The 21,070-nt window shown below is 40.3% G+C and overlaps 1 protein-coding gene across 12 annotated transcripts in view; it reads right to left on the bottom strand.

The window, feature by feature from the left end:
• Positions 1-21,070, bottom strand: part of ANKRD13C (ankyrin repeat domain 13C) — a 132,208-nt gene that overhangs the window by 31,891 nt on the left and 79,247 nt on the right. For 6 of the 12 annotated variants that reach the window (XM_002715925.5, XM_008265068.4, XM_051857626.2 and 3 more), the window contains 2 exons: positions 17,110-17,241; positions 13,348-13,509 (listed from right to left, as the gene is read on the bottom strand). In XM_002715925.5, coding sequence (XP_002715971.2) covers positions 13,348-13,509; positions 17,110-17,241 — 294 coding nt within the window. Of the gene's footprint in view, positions 1-3,028; positions 3,076-13,347; positions 13,510-17,109; positions 17,242-21,070 lie in introns of all 12 variants that reach the window. The other 6 variants (XR_007924037.2, XR_011390665.1, XM_051857630.2 and 3 more) reach the window with 2 other exon arrangements.

The raw sequence follows: 21,070 nt of genomic DNA, 5'->3' as shown, positions 1-21,070 counted from the left end.
TGCAACAGCCAGAGCTGTGCCAATTCAAAGCCAGGAGCCAGGAGCTTCTTCCTGGTCTCCCACTTGGGTGCAAGGGCCCAAGGATTTGTGCCATCCTCTACTGCTTTCCCAGGCCATAGCAGAGAGCTGGATGGGAAGTGGAGCTGCCAGGTCTTGAACCGGTGCACATATGGGATGCCAGCACTTCCAGCCAGGGCATTAACCTGCTGCGCCACAGTGTCAGCCCCACAGAGTTTTTTACATTGCATTAAGTATTATAAGTAACCTAGAAATGATTTAAAGTATATGAGAGAGGGGTTGGCATTGCAGAACAGTGAGTTAGGTTGCCACTTGCAACATTGACATCCTATACCACAGTGCCAATTTTGACTTCTCTGCTGCTGATCCAGCTGCCTAGTAATGCATCTGGGAAGACACAGGAAGATGGGCCAAGTACTTCAGCCTTTGACGCCTAAGACTTGGATGAAGTTCCTAGCTCCTGGCTTCAGCCTGGCCCAGTCCTGGATGTTACAGCCACTTGATGAGTGAACAAATGAAAGATTTCGCTCTCTCCATGTCTCCTTTTGTATCTGTCATTCTGCCTTTCAAATAAATAAAGTAAATCTTTTTAAAAAAAAGTTATAGAGAGTTATAGAGAGGCAGAGAGAGAGAGAGAGAGAGAGAGAGAGAGAGAGGTCTTCCATCTGCTGGTTCACTCCCCAGAAGGCTGCAATGGCCAGAGCTGTGCCAATCTGAAGCCAGGAGCCAGGAGCTTCCTCTGGGTCTCCCACACGGGTACAGGAACCCAAGGACTTGGACCATCTTCTACTTCTTTCCCAGGCCATAGCAGAGAGCTGGATCGGAGGTAGTGCAGCTGGGACTCTAACCAGCGCCCATAGGTGATGAATGCCAGCACCACGTAAAGGTGACTTTACCCACTACGCCACAGCATCAACCCCAATAAATAAAATTTTTAAAAAAAGCATATGAGAGGATGTGTGTAGATTATATGTAAATATTATGCTATTTTGTATAAGGAACTTGAGCAGCAGCAGATTTTAGTACCTGCAAGAGTTCTAGAATCAATTCCTCACAGACCCTAGGAGACAACTGTATTTTATATATATGTATTCCTATTTGGATTTTATATATAAAGGGAAAACATCCATAATCGCTAATATGGCTTAATTCAATACTCTGAACATATAATTGGCACACAATAAATGCTTCTGTCAATAACTCTGAGGTATAAATGGGGCACTATTCCCTCCCAAAATCTATCTACAAGCCATCTCATAGAAATTAACACAAATATTTGGCTGGGAAAAAAAAAAAGCAAAAACACAAAAGCTATTCATTTATAAGAATATAAATTCATTCTACAATGGATTAGACATTCATTGTTAAAAGCTGAAATTGTATTAAAACATAGTTTTAAAATGTAGTATTTCCATGGTTTTTGAAAAGAATAAGAAATCGGCTGGCGCCATGGCTCACATGGCTAATCCTCTGCCTGTGGTGTCAGCACCCTGGGTTCTAGTCCCGGTTGGGGCGCCAGGTACTAGTCCCAGTTGCTCCTCTTCCAGTCCAGCTCTCTGCTGTGACCCGGGAGGGCAGCAGAGGATGGCCCAAGTGCTTGGGTCCTTGCACCTGCATGGAAGACCAGGCTCCTAGCTTCGGATCGGCACAGCATGCCGGCCGTAGTGGCCATTAGGGGAGGAACCAATGGAAAGAAGACCTTTCTCTCTGTCTCTCTCTCACTGTCTATAACTCTATCTCTGTCTCTCTCTCTCTCTCACTGTCTAACTCTGCCTGGCAAAAGACAAACAAACAAACAAAAAAAAAAAACAAGGATAGAATAAGAAATCATATTATTTTTCAGGTTTTGAAACTTTTAGCTATGCTTCAAAATAAAAAAAAATGTTTTTTACTGCTATATGATCTACTAGTTTTTACTATATTTACCAACAGCATCTTCCCAGGATTATTCCTTCAGGTCCCTCTTTTACCCTTCCCAACTTCCCCTTTCCAATATTTCAAAAAAATTGCCAAGGTATGTTAAAAATCTGTGTATACAGAAAGAGAGACTATCATAAAGACTGGGAAGAAAAATACTTAAGAGCAAGAACAGGCTTGTAGCAAGGATCCCAATATCAAAATCCATTTTCCCTACTCTACCTTTGTAAACTCATACAAATTAATTTATTTATACCTCAAATTACATTCAATTACATATGAAATGGGGCAATGACATTCATTTCTTCAGGTCATGATAAAAATTAAACAAGATAATATATGAAAGATACTTGATACAATGGTGAAGCTAACAACTCCAATGTCTTAAGCCAGCAAAAATAAGAAAGAAAAATTTGTTAAGATGAATATGGACTCAATATTTAACCTGGAGCGGCTTGGATTTGTGTTAATGTCACTCAAATTAGATTATGCCATTGGGGAATCCTTCCCTTCACCAGTAAAATATAATGCTCTGCAAACAATGGTCACTGATTAAATGCATACATCTGAGTAACTATCTTCCACTATACACCTACTTGGGAGATAACAGAACATGTCTATTTACTTATTTTTTTCTATATTATCTACTGTGACACAGAAGCTGCTACTTTTCTTACATATATGTCTCTTAACAGTGTTAAGATTTTAAATCCAACCCAACATTAAAACAGGAATGTCTCTTGAATTCTACTCTTTTTGACCTCTTACTAATTTTTATGTTAAATTTGTATAAATCTTTCCTTAAAAAGCTTATTATATAGGTTTCAAAAAACTATTCTTAAAATTACCAACAAATTGCAAATATTTTTCTTTTTAATGCCATTAAATATATGTAGACTTGTATCTGTTCCATGCTACTTTCCATGTGCCTAAGATAAAAAAAATATACATTTATTGGTATCCTTTTTATTACAACCAGACTATCAATTTGTTTTGCTGCTGTTGTATTTTTTAACTTCTCTGATTCACCAAAACAAATTGATATATTTCTGATAGAATTACTATTTCCTTTAAATTTCTTCTAAATACTTACTAATTGAACTCCAAAAAGACTCTCAAATGTAATTCTTCAATTCTTCCCTATCAAAAGTCCAAACAATACATAGTGAGACATATATTTCCTATATTCTAAAGCAATGAAAATATCTTAAAAGGTTAACAGAGCTGACAAATAACAAAATCATGGCTCTCAGTAATTCTTAAATTACTATGTCAGGCTAAAATAATGTTTTATTTACTTTTTAATAACACTTTCCTTTTTTTAAAAAAATCATTTATTTATTTGAAAAGCAGGGTTAGAGAGAGAGAGAGAGAGAGACATTTAAAGCGAGAAATCTTCCATCTACTGGTTCACTTCCTCAAAGGGCTGCACAGGCCAAAGCCAGGACCCTGAAACTCCATCTAGGTCTCCCAGGTGGATGACAGGGGCCCAAACACTTGGGCCATCTTCTGCTGCCTTCCCAGGTGCATTAGGAAGGATGGGAAGTGGAGCAGCCAGAACTGAAACCAGTGCTCATATGGGATGCCAGTACTGCACACGGAGGCTTAACCTATGGCACCAAAACACCAGCCCACCAAAATATGTAATTTTTCAAAAATTAACACTCATATATATTTTTAAAAACCTCCCAAAGATCAAAAAAGGCATGTCCTGCTCTTACAATTTTTATTCGCCATTATAACATAGTTATTTCCCACTGCAATAAAATAAATAAAATTAAAGGATTAGGGAGTATAAAGAAAAAAGTAGCACTATTAACTGACTACATGATCATTTATAGAAAATCCTAAGAAATCTACATAATCCTATAGAACAAAAATGCAACAATATAAAAAATCATATATAGATACACATGAGGGTACTTCAAAGAGAAAATAGATTTAAAAGATCATTTCGTTTTAAAAACATTTGAAATCAGGCAGTTTTTTCAAAATATATGTATTTTTATGACTTAGTATGGATTCCAAATTTTTTACAACAAAATAAAATATTTTAATTCTATTATCTATAATTTTTTGCTGTATCTTTGTATATTAGGAATGAACGAATGGGAAATGAAATTTTAAAATATCTTCTATGATAGTATTTAAAAATTAAATGCAAACATAAATTTAATAAAACACATGTATGAACGAACTATACATATATATAAGAACGGTACTTGTGAAAGAAGTTATTTAAAAATCTAGAGATATACCACCTTCATGAAACAAAAGATTCAATAATTCTCAATTCTTCCCAACTTACCTACATATTCAACACCACCTCAAAATCCTAGCAGGTAATACAATGAAGGAAAGACAGCCTCAAACAATGATGTTGCAGCAACTGGGCATCCAATGCAAAAATAAAATCCTGATTTGGGGCCGGCACTGTGACATAATGGGTAAAGCCGCCACCTGTAGTGCCGGCATCCCATATGGGCACCAGTTCTAGTTTTGGCTGCTCCACTTCCGATCTAGCTCTCTGCTATGGCCTGGGAAAGCAGCAGAAGATGGCCCAAGTCCTTGGGCCCCTGCACCCATGTGGAAGACCAGGAAGAAACTCCTGGCTCCTGGCTTTGGATCAGTGCAGCTCCAGCTGTTGCGGCCAATTGGGGAGTAAACCAGTGGATGGAAGACCTCTCTCTCTGCTTCTCCTTCCCTCTGTGTGTTAACTCTGACTTTCAAATAAATAAATAAATCTTTAAAAAATAGTAAAATATAAAACTTTAAAAAATCTTTATAAAAAAAGAAAATCTTGTTTAAAACTCACATATTCTACAAAAATTGACTCAAAATGGTTCATGTAATGGGGTGGGCATTGTTGCACAGTGGTTTAAGCTGCCTTTTGGGACACTGGCATCCAATATCATAGTGCTATTTTGAGTCCTAGCTCCTCTGCTCCCAGTTCAGCTTCTTGATAATGTGCTAGGAAAGGCAGCAGATGATGGCCCAAGTACTTGGGTTCCTGCCACCCATGTGGGAGACCAGGATGGAGTTCTGGCTACTGGCTTCTGCATAGCCCAGCCCTGGCTGTTCTGGCCATCTCAGAAGTATACCAGTGGATGGAAGATCTCTCTCTGTCTCTCCCTCTTTGTCTGTCACTGCCTTCCAAACAAACCTTTTAAAAAATATTTCATGTGGGGCCAGCCCTGTGGTGTGCTGGGTAAAGCCGCCACCTGCGGTGCTGGCTGTGGGTGCCAGTTCAAGTCCTGTTGCTCTACTTTGGATACAGTTTCCTTCTAAGGCTTGGGAAAGCAGTAGAAGATAGCCCAAGTGCTTGGGCCCCTGCACTCATGTGGCTCCTGCCTCCTGGCTTTGGATAGACCCAGCTCTGGACATTACAACCATCTGGGGAATGAACCAGCAGAGGGAAGACCTCTCTTTCTCTCTCTTCCTCTACCTTTCAAATAATAAATCTTTAAAAACAACAACAACAAAAACAAACAAACAAACAAAAAAACCTGGGGCTGGTGGTGCTGTAGTGTAGCCAGTAAAGCCACCACCTGCAGTGTCGGCATCCCATATGGGCACCAATTCAAATCCCAGCTACTGCACTTCCAATCCAGCTCCCTGCTAATGCATCTGGGAAAGCAGAAGAAGATGGCCTAAGTCCTTGGTCCCAGTACTCATGTGGTAGACCCAGAAGAAGCTTCTGGCTTCTGGCTTCAGATCAGCCCAGCTCCACCCTTTTTGGACATGTGGGGAATGAACCAGCAGTGGAAGATCTCTCTCTCTGTCTCTCCCTCTCTCTCTATAACTCTGCCTTTCAAATAAATAAATAAATCTTTTTAAAAAATGATATAAAACTTAGAAAAGCCATTGGAAAAAATTGTAGGGTCCTGAAGCTAGGTGAAGAGGTTTTTTTTGTTGTTGTTGTTTTGTTTTGTTTTGTTTTTTAAATATTTATTTGAAAAGCAGGATTTCAGAAAAGCAGAGATAGGTCTTGCATCTACCGGTTCACTGCCCAAATGGCCACAATGGTCGGAACTGGGCAAATCCGAAGCCAGGAGCCAGGAGCTTCTTCCAGATCTCCCACGTGGGTGCAGGGGCCCAAGGACTTGCTCCATCTTCTACTGCTTTCCTGGGCCATAGCAGAGAGCTGGATCGGAAGTGGAGCAGCCAGGACTCAAACCTGTGCCTGTATGGGATGTCAGCACTGCAGGCAGTGGCTTTACCCTCTGTGCCACAGAGTCAGCTCCAAGGTGAAGAGTTCTTAGACTTGACACAGTACACAGAAAAGAATGATAAATTGGACCTATTATGAATCAAGTAGAATTTGTGTTCCCAAAACTAAGGTAGCTGCTTAAACTCCAATGTCTTAACATTAATGGTTGAGGTGGGGCTGATGAGAGGTCTTTGGATCATGGGGGGTGTGCCCTAGAAGGGTGGTTCTTGGAATAGCTTTGATTGTTTAAGTTCAAGTTCAGCCTGGGCTCTCTCTCTGCCTCCTGCCTCATGACGTGATCCTGCCTCCACACCTGCCATTAGCAAGCCTCCATCAGATGCCAGATGACATGGCCACTTGATTCTGAAACTTCAAACTGTGAGCTGAAATAAATCTTTCCTTTCCAAAGAAGCTCATCTCAAGTATTTTAGTTAAAGCAATGAAAAGCTGACTAATACAGGAGTTTCATCTGTGAAAAACATGTATGAGACAATGAAATAACAGCTACAAAACGGGAGGAAATCTGAGAAATATGACAAAAAAGCACAGGAAAGACAAACATTAGCTATTAGGAAAATTAAAATCACAATGAAATAGTATAATAATGGGTAAGAGAAGACTTAGGCCACCAGTTGGTACACCTGCATCCTATATTGGAGTACTGGTTCCAGCCCAGTTGCTCTGCTTCCAATCCAGCTCCCATTTAATGTACCTGAGAAGGCAGCAAATGATGGCCAAGTACTTGCATTCCTGCCACTCATGTGGGAGACCCGGATGGAGTTCTAGCTTCCTGGTTTTGGCCTGCCCAGCCTCAGCTGTTGTGGGTATTTGGGGAGTAAACCAGCAGGTGGAGGATCTGTCTGTTACCCGCCTCTGCCTTTCTTTCCTTTTTTTTTTTTTTTAATTTATTTATTTTGACAGGTAGAATTACAGACAGTGATAGAGAGAGACAGAGAGACAGAAAGAAAGGTCTTCCTTCCATTGGTTCACTCCCCAAATGGCCGGTACGGCTGGAGCTGCGCCAATCCGAAGCCAGGAGCCAGGTGCTTCTTCCTGGTCTCTCATGCAGGTGCAGGCACCCAAGTACATGGGCCATTCTCCACTGCCCTCCTGGGCCAAAGCAGAGAGCTGGACTGGAACAGGAGCAACCGGGACTAGAACCCGGGCCCATATGGAATGCCAGCGCTGCAGGCAGAGGATTAACCAAGTGAGCCACGGCGTCAGCCCCTCCAGCCACTGCCTTTCAAATAAAATAAATAAGTCTTTCAAAAGAGACAAAGAGCCAGCGCAGTGGCACAGTAGGTTAATGTGGGGAGCAACCCGGACTAGACTAAGTTACTGGAATTAAGACTTATTCTATGCATCTGCTCTCCCACGGTGTGGCGCTGGGAGAGGAGAAAACAGCTTCTACACAGCTGCCTCCAGTTCAGCCAATAAACTGTAGGACTTGCTCCTGATTGGAGGAGAGCAGCGTACTCGGCGTGTGGGCAGCCGAGTTGGGATTGGCAGAGGAGGACTATAAAGGAGGAGAGAGACGGCATGCACCAGGAACATCTAAGGGGAACATCTAAGGGGAACACCTGTGCAGCCCCCGAGAGAGCCGGCCGGCGGTGTGCCGCTCCCCTGCGGAAGTGGGGAAAGTGGCCAGGGGGAACCGCCCTTCCACGGAGGTGGAAGGGACGGCAGCCAACCCGGGAAGAACCAGCAGCAAACCCGGGGAGGGCCGAGCAGACGAAAGAACAGCGCAGGGTCCTGTGTCGTTCCTCCACGAAGAGGGGGAGCGACATAATGGTGCCGTGACTCGGATATGAAGCCTAGGCAGGGTTTTGTGTCGTTCCTCCACGAAGAGGGGGAGCAACATAATGGTGCCGTGACTCGGATATGAAGCCTAGGCAGGGTTTAGTGTTGCTCCTCCACGAAGAGGGGGAGCGACATAATGGTGCCGTGACTCAGATATGAAGCCTAGGCAGGGTTTAGTGTTGCTCCTCCACGAAGAGGGGGAGCGACAGTTAATCCTCTGTCTGTGGAGCCAACATCCCATATAGGCGCCGGTTCGAGTCCCAGATGCTCCTCTTCTGATCCAGCTCTCTGCCATGGACTGGGAAAGCAACAGAATATGGCCCAAGTCCTTGGGCCCCTGCACCCACATGGGAGACCAGGAGGAAGCTCCTGGCTCCTGGCTTTGGATCTGCACAGCTCCAGCTGTTGTGGGCATTTGGGGGAGTGAACCAGCGGATGGAAGACCTTTCTCTCTGTTTCTCCTTCTCATTGTCTGTAACTCTACCTCTCAAGTAAATAAATAAAATCTTCGAGAGAGAGAGAGAGAGAGAGAGAGAGAAAGGGTGGGGAGGGAGGGAGAGGAAGAAAGAAAGAATGTTGATAATGCCAACAGCTAGGAAGGATGCAGAAAAATTGGGTCTTGAAACACTGCTGGTGGCAATGTAGAATGGAAAACATTTTGATGCATTCTTTCTTTTTGAAAAAAATTCTTATTTATTTGAGAGGAAGAGTTACAGTCAGAAAAAGGGAGAGACAGAGAGAGAGAGAGAGATCTTCCATTTGCTGGTTCACTCCCCAAATGGCCACGACTGCAGGAGCTAAGCTGATCCGGGTCTCTTGTACCTTACAGGAGGCCATAACAGAGAGCCAGATAGAAAGAGGAGCAGCCAGGACATAAACCAATGCCCATATGCAATGCTGGCCCCACAAGCGGAGGTTTACCCCATTACACCACAACACTAGCCTGATGCTTTCTTCTAAAAGCAAACAGTCAACTACATATAAAATAACAACTGCGGGGCTGGCACTGTGGTATAGTGGGTAAAGCCACCACCTGCAGTGCCAGCATCCTATATGGGCACCAGTTGGAGTCCTGCTGCTCTACTTCCATTCCAGCTCTCTTCTATGGCCTGGGAAAGCAGCAGCAGATGACCCAAGTCCTTGGGACCCTGTACCTGCCTGGGCAACCTGGAAGAAGTTCCTGACTCCTGGCTTCAGATCAGCCCAGCTCTGGCCATTTGGGGAGTGAACTAGCAAAGGAAAGACATTCTCTCTCTCTCTCTCTCTCTCTCTCTCTCTCTCTTCTTCTTCTTCTTCTCCCTCTCCCTCTCCCTCCTTCCCTCTCTCTGCCTCTGCCTCTCTATAACTCTGCCTTCCAAATAAATAAATAAATGTTTATAATAAAATAAAATAACAACTGCATTATTCAACTTTATTCCAGAGAAATTAAGACTTAGGTTCACAAAAAAGAAACTATACATGAATATTTATGCCAGTTTAATTCATAATGGCTCCAAACTGAAAACAGAGATATTCTTCACCGGGTGAATGGTTGAGCAAACTGTGTGCATCTGTTAGAGAACACCCACAAAATGGATGGAGGAATTGCCATGGACACCAAAACTGGGTCCACTCGCCTGATGCACACCAAGCCAGTTACTGACATGGGGTGTCAGAAGAAAGTTTATTTGCAATGCACACAGTAAGGAGTCAGGCAATTATCACTCAATTCCTGGACTCCCCAAGAGATGAAGGGTGGTAAACTTTATAGATTAAATTAGGGGTTGAGCAGTGTGTGACCAGCTCATGTGTTAGTCCATCAGCCTTTGGTTAGTCCACAGTGCTTGTGATCTTCCTTGGATTGGTCAGCAACAGGAAACTGGCATGATCTTCTCAAGATGCTGTGATGGCAAAGTAGGCTCCCGCCCATCTGGGATCTACAGGTAGACTGGCTATTACTTTGTTTAGTCAGAGCTTGAAGTTCCTGCAAAACACCTCAAAATAGAGCCTAGTGGTAGGATGTTAGCCACAGAGATGATAATTGAATTTGAGTCTTGCAATCCAGAGACCTGAGGGGCTAGCTTGACCTTTGTACCACTTCCTTAATTTAGTGAGTGAATCTTTAACAAGGAACTCACTTGTAATCACCACAGGGAAGACAAAGGAAGAAACTTCAAGCTAAGGAGAAAGATCAAGGCCTGACAAATTCTACATCAAAGGCATAGGGCTGGGGGCTTGGTTTCATATTAGTACCACAGAATACTACTCAACAAACACCACTCAGGAACAAACTATTGATACACACAACTTGGATGAATCAGCAAGGAACTATGCTGAGTATGTTTATATGTGATGGAAGCCAATTTCAAAAGGTTACATACTGGCTGGCTCCACGGCTCACTAGGCTAATCCTCCGCCTACGGCGCAGGCACACCGGGTTCTAGTCCCGGTCGGAGCGCCGAATTCTGTCCCGGTTGCTCCTCTTCCAGTCCAGCTCTCTGCTGTGGCCCGGGAAGGCAGTGGAGGATGGCCCGAGTGCTTGGGCCCTGCACCCGCATGGGAGACCAGGAGGAAGCACCTGGCTCCTGGCTTTGGATCGGTGCAATGCAGGCCTTAGCATCCATTTAGGGGGTGAACCAACGGAAGGAAGACTTTCTCTCTGTCTCTCTCTCACTAACTCTGCCTGTCCAAAAAAAAAAAAAAAAAAAGAAAGAAAGAAAAGGAAAGAAAAGAAAGAAAAGGTTACATACTATATGATTCTATTTACATAGTATCATTGATTAAAATAACAGCATTTAAAATAATGGGGGAAGAGATGAATGGTTGCCAGGTATAAGGAACAGAGAGGGTGGAAGGGCAGGATGTGGGGCTAGTGCCATGGTACAGCAGGTTAATGCCCTGGCCTGCAGTGCCGGCATCTCATATGGGCGCCGGTTCAAGACCTGGCTGCTCTACTTCCAATCCAGCTCTCTGCTATGGCCTGAGAAAGCAGCAGAAGATGGCCAAGTCCTTGGGCTCCTGCACCCACGTGGGAGACCAGGATGAAGCTCCTAGCTCCTGGCTTCGGATCAGCATAGTTCTGGCCATTGCGGCCCATTGAGGAGTGACCATTGGATGGAAGACCCCTCTCTTTCTCTCTCTCTCTCTCTCTCTCTGCCTCTCCCCTCTCTTTGTAACTCTGATTTTCAAATAAATCTTTAAAAAAAAAAGAAAAACATGAGGTATCCTGTGATTATCAAAATGTTCTGTGTCTTGACAGAAATGCTAATACCCTAGTTGTGATCTTGTACTACAGTTTTACTAAATGTTGCCATTGGGAAAATCTGCGTGAGGCACACATAGAATCAATGTCTCTATTATTTCTTATAACTACATATGAATTCACAATTATCTCGAAATATAAAATTTATCTTAAAAAATCCAAGCAGGCTTTTAGTAGAAATTGATTTATCTATAGATTCAACACAATCCTAATCAAAATCCAACCAAGTTGTCTTTTGAGGATATCCACAAATTGAAGTTAAATATCTGTTAGAAATTATAAAGCTTAAGGGATGTTTCACACAGGAGCAGTTCCTTTAACTTCTGATTAGAAGTTCAAAAATAAATTATTTAATTCATATTAGTTTTTCTGTTTATATAACTACTTGGCATTAGCCTATTTAATTTCAATTTGCAAAACTATAGCTGTTTAAAATGCGAGAGATCCTTTTAACAATCCAAGTAAATCCAGTTACTGTTTCTGCTCTTGGGTCAATCAAGTTGTCTATTGCTAAGTTTCAATATGCATAAATCAGACCACCAAAATCATCTGGCAAATAGTCCATAAAATGCTATTTTGTAACATCTTGTTTTCATGTACTTATCACAAAAAGGTTTGCTGCCACAATAAACAAAGGTATCAATAATCACAACCACAACAAAAATTAGTTTTTAAAAGGAACTCCTGACTCCTGGCTTTGGCCTGGCCCTGCCCCAGAAGTTGTAGCCATTTGGAGAGTGAACCAGCAGATGAAAGTGCACGCTCTCTTGCTCTCTCTCTCTTCCTCTCTCTGTGTAACTCTGCCTTTCAAGCAAATAATAAATCTTAAGAAAAACAAAAGAACTCTAATAAAATTGAAGTCACAACACAAGTGCAAAGAGATGGCCTTTTATTAGATCAATAATAGGAAAAGGTAACTTTGTCAAAAGACTGAGCTCAGCGTTCCCTCTATCAATTTATCTCCATTGCTATTTCCTGAGCACATCATGGCTTCCATCTCCCACTGAGTAAAAGATCAGTAAATATAAGGAAGTTTCTGGAAAATGAAGTCTAGTAAGCTATATCCCATGGCTAGAAGAAAAACAAAGAATATAAATAGAATCTGGCAGGAAAGGGGTGGTACCACACTAAACGGGCATGATCACAAGTTTAACTTAACTAAATTATGACTGACTCATTTAATACATAAACTGTCTGAAACCTTCCAGCACACATAGTTTTACCATGAATTAGTTGGAATCTGACATATTAGTCTAGAAAGTTTGTTCATCTCTAAAACTTATAGTCTGGCACAATATAATGATTAAACTAAAAGGAGGTTATCCTTTTAGTACCCTTTAATCTTTTTCTGACCTAGACTCACAGTTTAACCTACAATCTGCCACTCCATTTATCCATATTTATAGAATACACACACCCTTGTTACATGAAGTAGTAATGCCTTTATTATGTGTAATGTGCTGTTTTCTTCTCTATCATTTTTATTTTGCTATAAATTAAAAAGAAAAAGACAGCCTCAGCCCACTACACTGATTTCACATTCTACTAAGGAGTGCTACCCAAATGTAAATGGAGTAAAATGTTAACATTTGAGGGATCCTGATGAAGGGTATCTAGGAATTCTCTGTACTATTGTAGCACTTTTTTATAAATCTAAAATTACCAGAATAAAAACATAAATTTAAGAATCCATCCGATTCATCCTATTAGCAAATTAGATAGTAGGAGCAGTTTCCGGGTCTCACGTATCTTTATTTTCCTAATTTTCTCTCCCCTTTCCTTACTATCACACAATTTTTGCCTAACATACTAGCAATACACACATGATGAATAAAAAACTGGAGTACAGGCTAGAGATGACTTCATAAAGTAAGTGGATCATTAGCTGGATCCCTCACAGCAGCAGATCACGGTTGGTGCAGCAGGAAGAACACACGGCACAGGGAGATAGATTAAAATTAACATTGGATTTCATGCATATAAAATGACTTTAATCCATTTATTAATGAAGTCTTCAAAACCAAGTGGAGAGTCACAAAAATGAAAGGCAATACATGGTAAATAAAACCTGTGAGTACATTTATATAAACTTACTGAATGTCAGGAATAACGTCCATTCCTTCTTCCCTGAAAAAACTGTTAGGAGAAGTAAAAACTATACCTCAAAATTCTGTTCCATTATGTTTCCACCTTTACTCAAACTCTCCATGATGGCCTTATTTCGAAGAATATCCTCTTCACTGAGATGTTCTCTTCTTTTCCTTGATTCTAAAACAAGTCCATTCACCAGGTAAAAGTCTGCCAAAAATTTTCCCACTCTTTCCTAAAACAAAATCAAATTTTTCAAAATAATAAAATTTAAAGTAAATTTGCCTTAGATTAAAAAAAATGCTTCAAGTTAATATATTTCAATAAACATGAAGGTGATAAATATGCAAATTAACAAACTATCTTATATATTCTGTTAAGGTAAAACTTCATAAAATTATGCATTTTGAATTACTAAAGGAAAATGTACAACACACGAAAACGTATGGCAGTCAAGTCCAAATAAAAATGCCATGAAATATTCCTTTAGATCTACTCCCAAGTAGCACAAAGCTATCTGAAAATTTTATTAAACCAACAGATAAATATCATGAGTAACAAGGAGGGGTCAGGGATAACACTGTTCCCATTTTATAGATAGAAAAAAGTGGAATAAAAGGAAATACATAGTCTAAGACACGAAGAATCTCTAGTACAACTACAATTAATGACCTGTTATAATCCTCTATTCTCTAACAGGACCAAATTCCAAGTTACAGCTGATTGCTGCTTTCAGTGAAGCAGAAAGAATAACAGAGTAGCCTTGCTCACCAATACAATTAAGTGTTAAATCATGGGTTGGAGATGGGAAACCCTAGTGGCATAAGGACAGCAGAAAAACAGTTACTCCTTTCAATGAAGTTACATTAACCTTCACTTTTGTCAGACCAATAGGTGGTCATAGCTGAAAATACTTTGCTTCAATAAATAAATAAAACCTAAATTATTAAAAACAAGCTTCCCATTTCTACCTGCATGCAAATCACTGGTCGACCTTACTACTGTTTTCTAGCATTCCAAAAGTACGTGTTCAGGTTATTGCCAGGTCTACCTTATTTCAGGCAGCCTCCTTTCCAATCACCAGAAAGTGAAACATTCTATACTGGTGGTTTCTACCTACAAAATGGGAACCATAAGCATTACTGACTCCCTCCTTACCTGTCAAAGATTTAAGAAGATCACCTAGACGCTGTTCAAGAGCTTTGAGCTGCTTAGCAGTAGCACTAGATGAATAAGCAGTTTCAATTTTTATCTTCTCTTGAAGTGATCCGTCTAATGCTGTCCAGAAGAATAGAGTACAAACAATTAAGACTTCAAAGTCAACAAATGGGTTACGAGGTAGGATCTCACAACCTGGAATCCTATAATGCCATTTGTTGCCAATACACTTACAGAAAAAAATTGATCAGTCTAGATCTTTTTTTTTTTTTTGACAGGCAGAGTGGACAGTGAGAGAGAGAGAGACAGAGAGAAAGGTCTTCCTTTTCTGTTGGGTCACCCTCCAATAGCCGCTGTGGCTGGCACACTGCGGCCGGCGCACGGCACTGATCCGAAGCCAGGAGCCAAGTGCTTCTCCTGGTCTCCCATGCGGGTGCAGGGCCCAAGGACTTGGGTCATCCTCCACTGCACTCCTGGGCCACAGCAGAGAGCTGGCCTGGAAGAGGGGCAACCGGGACAGAATCCGGTGTCCTGACTGGGACTAGAACCCGGTGTACTGGTGCCGCAGGTGAAGGATTAGCCTGTTGAGCCGCAGTGCTGGCCTCAGTCTAGATCTTATAGTCACAGATTATCTGTGGCTGAGAAATATTCATATGGTAATTATCAGCTTTTGAAATTACAATCAGAAAGCATTTATTAAATGTAAATTATTTATTATCACATTTTAAAGGCTAAAAAATATAAATTATCATAGCAATTAAAAAATTTAAGTTTATTCCCCATAATTCAACCATTCCATCTTTTGCTACTTATAATAGACAATGCAAAAAGATGTAAAAGGATGGTAAATACAATAACATTTATAATTCCACAAAAATGGATACAAATGTGTCCATTCATCTAAATATCCAAAAATAAGAATGGGTTATTAAGTTTCAGTATATTCATAGTATGGTTATACTATGCAGTTGCTAAGAAGAATGAAGAAGCACTGTAAATACTGGTAAGAAAAGGTTTCTAAGACACACTAAAGACTGAAAAACCCAACTTACAAAATAATAGATAAAATATGACACTCTATATAAAGCAAACATCAGTAACAAAAAGCTATTTATTACTATGGGCATATGTATTTATGTTATGACAGTTAAAAAAGGTCTGAAGGACATATAATATGTCTGAAGGACACAGTTAAGCAGACAGGGCTCTGGGATTGTGGGTAGTGGTCAAGTGGGACTTTTAGCTTTATGTATAAAGTTGTATGATGCTTACTTATATGTCAACTTGGGTAGGCTGTGGTAACAGATAGTTGGTCATGATGTTGCTGTGCAGGTATTTTTCTAATGAGATTAATGATCATCAGTAGACTGAATAAAGCATGTACTACCCACCATAACATAGGTGGACCTCATCCAATCAGTCAAAGACCTTTGGAACAAAGACTAACATTTTCAGAAGAAATTGCAATTTATGCATCTACCATGCAACATAGAAACCCTGCCTCAGTTTCTGGCCTGCATACTTCTGACTCAAGACTACAATATCAGCTCTTCAGTTAATTTGAATCCTGCTGCACTGATCTACAGATATCAGACTTGCCAGTTCCTACAATCTTATGAGCCAGTTCTTTAAAAGAAATCCATTTCTCCCTCCCTATCTTCTTTCTCCTTCTCCTTCACCCTTGCCTTCTCCCTCGATGCAGTAAATCTTTTTTTTTTTCTTTAAGATTTAATTATTTACTTGAGAGGCACAGTTACAGACAGAGAGAGGGAGAGAAAGAGAGAAAGGTCTTCCATCTGCTGGTTCACTTCCTAAATGGCCATAATGGCTGGAGCTGGGCCAATCTAAAGCCAGGAGCTTCTTCTGGGTCTCCCATACAGGTGCAAGGGCACAAGGACTTGGGCCATCTTCTACTGTTTTACCAGACCATCAGCAGGGAGCTGGATTTGAAGTGGAACAGCTGGGATTTGAACTGGCACCCATATAGGATGCCAGCACCACAGGAAGATGTTTGACCTACTACGCCACAGCGCTGGCCCAAACACAGTAAATCTTGATGTGGTTACTCATTCTTGAATTTAAGTTTTATAAAAATGTTACTTCATACACCTCTTCAACATTTTCTGACTATATTTAATAGACAACTTCCTGCTGACAGATGCAATGGGAATTATGGAAAGAATTCATACATGGCAGTGTTGTACAAATGTAAGCTTATTTGATTTAAGTAATATTGATAGAATACTGAGAAACAGGTAGAGTATGTAAATTATTAAGAGATGTTAAAGTGGGTAAAAAAAAAAAAAGACCCAGCAAAACAAATTCAACTGTAACACTCTATGTGGCCTTCTAATGGAATGAAGCATTAGAAATAGAATGCAATCCAGTGGAAATATTATTTCCTGAGTAATAATAAGGGAACTTACAACAGGAATACTTCCCAGCATGGAATTCAAATAAGCTAAACTTTGATCTCTTGGCTCTTCCAAGATATATTTTGACTTTGTAACCAACCATTGTAATTACCTATCTGGGTTCAAGGTAATGAAAATAAACTACTTGAAGACAATTCAGTAAGCTACTTCTTCCTGCATTTCTATCACATTACTTAGTAATATTATCACATTACCTAAGTAATATTAATTTTAAAAGTTTAAATATCTAGATTTACACATACTGTTTTATCTTCCCGAAAAAGCCATCCAGTTTGGGCACGCGTGAAAGAAATTGATTTGGTTGATAAAGTTGCAGAGTAAATATCGCTGCTCATTAAAATGTCAACCTCTTCTTCTGTTTCCATTTCTGATTCCTGGAATAAAGGCCAAAGATAAATATAAAAATCTAAGTTTTTTTTTCAAAAGTTACTAATGTTACATATAAAAATATCAACAATTAAAAATATACATTTCAGAAGACAAAAAGGACAGTTTCTAAATAGTTCTACTTATTCTGAAAAAACAATTAGATGTGTAAGTCTCAACTATCTTATATCTTCTCTAATAAGTTATAATGTCTAATTATCAGTTTTTAGGAGCAAGGCACACAAAGCATAGTACTCTAATACTGTTAGAAATATGTAATGGACATAGAACTAGATTACTCATAAAGTCTAGAACTAAAACAATAAAGTCTATAAAACAAATTTTTAAAATTATTTATGAATTAAGTTGACAGACTGAGAACAAAATGCACATAATGTGCTTTGCTTTTAAATCTTACTTTAGTTTTTTTTTTTAAGATTTTTTTATCTGAAAGGCAGAGTTACAGAGAGGCAGAGGGAGGGAGGGAGGAAAGGAGAGAGAGAGAGAGAGAGAGAGAGAGAGAGAATCTTTCATCCACTGGTTCATTCCCCAAAAGGCCACAAAGGCTGGAGCTGGGCCCATCCAAAGCCAGGAGCCAGCAGCTTCCTCTGGGTCTCCCATGTGGGTACAGGGGCCCAAGGGCTTGGGCCATCTTCTTCTACTGCTTTCCCAGGCCATAGCAGAGACCTGGATTAGAAGTGGAGCAGACAGGACTCGAACCAGTGTCCATATGGGATGCCGGCACTGAAGGCAGCAGCTTTACCTGCTATGTCACAGCACTGGCCCATAGTTCTTTTTAATCTCAAAACCCATTACTATCATTTGAGCCTTTCATTCTGATACATTCTAAGTGAAAGGAAGGAAGAAAGAGTGAGATGAAGAGAAGAATAGCAGATTGCAAGAGGTATTTTTTATATTCCTTATAGAAAGTAAAAGAACCTACAAATATCAATCCTCAATCTAAACTATATAAACAAACTAAATAAATGGAAACTAAACATAATAAGCAGAGCTTCAAGTTTTATCCTTCACGTATTCTTTAGTACTGGTATATAACATTTGATCAATAACCTTTTAAATGAGAAAAAAAGGAAAGATTTGTGCTTGCTTCAGGGACAAAAGGAATGGTGATTGGTATAGGAGAGTAAGTGACCAGATATATAGTTGAGGTTCTAGTCCATAACAGGCCAAGATATTCTAATTACTATACCCATAAGATATTCTAATTACTATGTAGACTCCCTTAACAGAGAAAAAAGGCAAAAACTAGTGAGTTTTCTGGGGAATGAGAACTGTTCTCAGGGTTTACAATGGCTAAAAGTGCTATTCCCCATACCTCTTTATACACAACAGGCCCATTTGCTTTTCTTTACCACTTAACTTTCACTTAGATACTGTCCTCTTCTGAATCACTGCATCTATAGAAAACAATAAAATCTCTAAAAAAAAAAAAAGGGGGGGGGGACGGTGTTGAGGCACAGCGGGGTTAACGCCCTGGCCTGAAGCACCGGCATCCCATATAAGCACCAATTCAAGACCTGGCTGCTCCACTTCCAATCCAGCTCTCTGCTATGGTCTGAGAAAGCAGTAGAAGATGGCCCAAGTCCTTGGGCCCCTGCACCCGCGTGAGAGACCTGGAAGAAGTGCCATTGCGGCCAACTGGGGAGTGAAACATTGGATGGAAGATCTTTCTCTCTGCCTCTCCTCTCTCTCTCTGTATAACTCTGACTTTCAAGTAAATAAATAAATCTTAAAAAAAAAAAGAAAACAATAGCAATAACTTGGGACAAGGCTGGAATCATTCCTTCCACCTTCACAAATGAGGGATGAAAAATCTTGACATCATTTCGAAGGCTAGAATAGGTGAAAATGTATTCCAGACATAATTTCCTTAAATAAAAATATCTAGTTGGTTTGAAAAGAATTATTAAATACTATACTTCAAATGTATTATGAGTCAAGAAGAATTTTATATATTAGCTTAGTAGCTGAACTCCCTATCTCATGTTGTCTATAAAGAAATTTGCTTTACATTTCTTTCTTTCTTTTTTTTTTTTTTTTTTTTTTTTTTTTTTTACAGGCAGAGTGGACAGTGAGAGAGAGAGACAGAGAGAAAGGTCTTCCTTTGCCGTTGGTTCACCCTCCAATGGCCACTGTGGCCGGCGCGCTGCGGCTGGCGCACCGTGCTGATCCAATGGCAAGAGCCAGGTACTTATCCTGGTCTCCCATGGGTGCAGGGCCCAAGTACTTGGGCCATCCTCCACTGCACTCCCTGGCCACAGTAGAGAGCTGGCCTGGAAAAGGGGCAACCGGGACAGAATCCGGCGCCCCGACCGGGACTAGAACCCGGTGTGCCGGTGCCACAAGGCAGAGAATTAGCCTGGTAAGCCGTGGTGCCAGTCTGCTTTACATTTCAAATACTCTATTTTAGTGGCATTAGAAATGCTACTTGGGACACTCACATCCCAGATTGGAGTGCCTGGGTTCAAGCCTCTACTTGCGGCTCAGCTTCCTGCTACGCACACCTTAGGAGGCATCAGGTGATTACTTAAATACTTGAGTCCCTGTCACCCATATGACAGATCCTTGAGTTCTGCACTACTGTCTTGGCCCCAGATGTTGCAGGTATTTGCAGAGAAAACCAGTGGATGGAAGATATTCTCTCTCTCTCTGTTATGCTTTTCAAAAAATAAAAGTAAATAAATAAACTTTCTAAACAACAGCATAGTAATTACATATAATCTACACACATATACTTTATATAATCTACATCCATATACTTTAATCTCTAGATTATAGTATCCAATACAATAGGTAAATGTTATGTACACAGTTGTTACACTGTACTGTTTACCAAAAATCACAAGAAAAAAATTGGTACATGTTCAGTGGAGACAAAATTTTGGGGGGAATACTTTCAATATTCAACTGGCCCAATATAAGAATGAGAAACCACAGACACATAGGCTGACATATTCTCTACTTTACCATCCTTTTGGTGATCTCATCAATACTGTTAATATCACTAATAGTATCACTAATAGACTATAAGCCTTAATCTCTGGTTTCTCTTTTAGCACTATATTTCCAGTACATCTGATGTTTGGTTGGTTTTCCTGTTGTCATTTAATGCACAAGAGGCTGAACTACTTAATAACATCTGAGAGTCTAGAACAGAGATCAGCAAGCCACAAGCAATAAGTCAAAGCTAGTTCACTGCCTGTTTTTATAAATAAAATGGTATCAGAATATAACCCTGTTCATTTACTTACATATTATCTATGTAAATGCAGTGTTAGGCAGCTGTGATGGAGATTTTATTGACTCACAAACATATCTAAATATCTAAAATATTTACTATCTCTTCCTTATAAAAAGGATTTGTCAATCTATAGTGTAGAATACACTGTGATGTTGTATTAGTACCAGAGAATGCAGCTAAAAGAACCTCACATCTCTGACACATAGTCCAACAGAAGGAGAAAGCCATAAAAAGAAATACAGCTTTAGAAGATGTATGACTCCAGATTTAGTTGGTGGGCCAAGAAAATAATGGTCGCCTGCTAAGGGAGGAATTAAAAGGAAGTGGGTGCCCTCAGGTGTCAGGGTACAAGAATTCTAAAAGGGCATTCTGGGAAGTAGAAACAACATGAAAAAAGGATATAAATAGCCTGGCACATCTGAAACCTCCAGAGTATGAGTATATCTAAAATAGCAAGGTAAGGAAAAGGCTGGCAAAGTTAGATAGGCTAGGTTATACAAGAACGATGCTGTAGCAAGGAGTTTGGATTTCACTATCTAAGCCAGGGGGAAATTTAAGGTGTCTTTAAATAAAAA

This window comes from Oryctolagus cuniculus, chromosome 7 (assembly GCF_964237555.1).
Source record: "Oryctolagus cuniculus chromosome 7, mOryCun1.1, whole genome shotgun sequence".
Classification (NCBI taxonomy): Eukaryota; Metazoa; Chordata; class Mammalia; order Lagomorpha; family Leporidae; genus Oryctolagus; species Oryctolagus cuniculus.
Note: the sequence above shows the minus strand (reverse complement) of the source record. Positions and strands in the feature narration are given on the sequence as shown.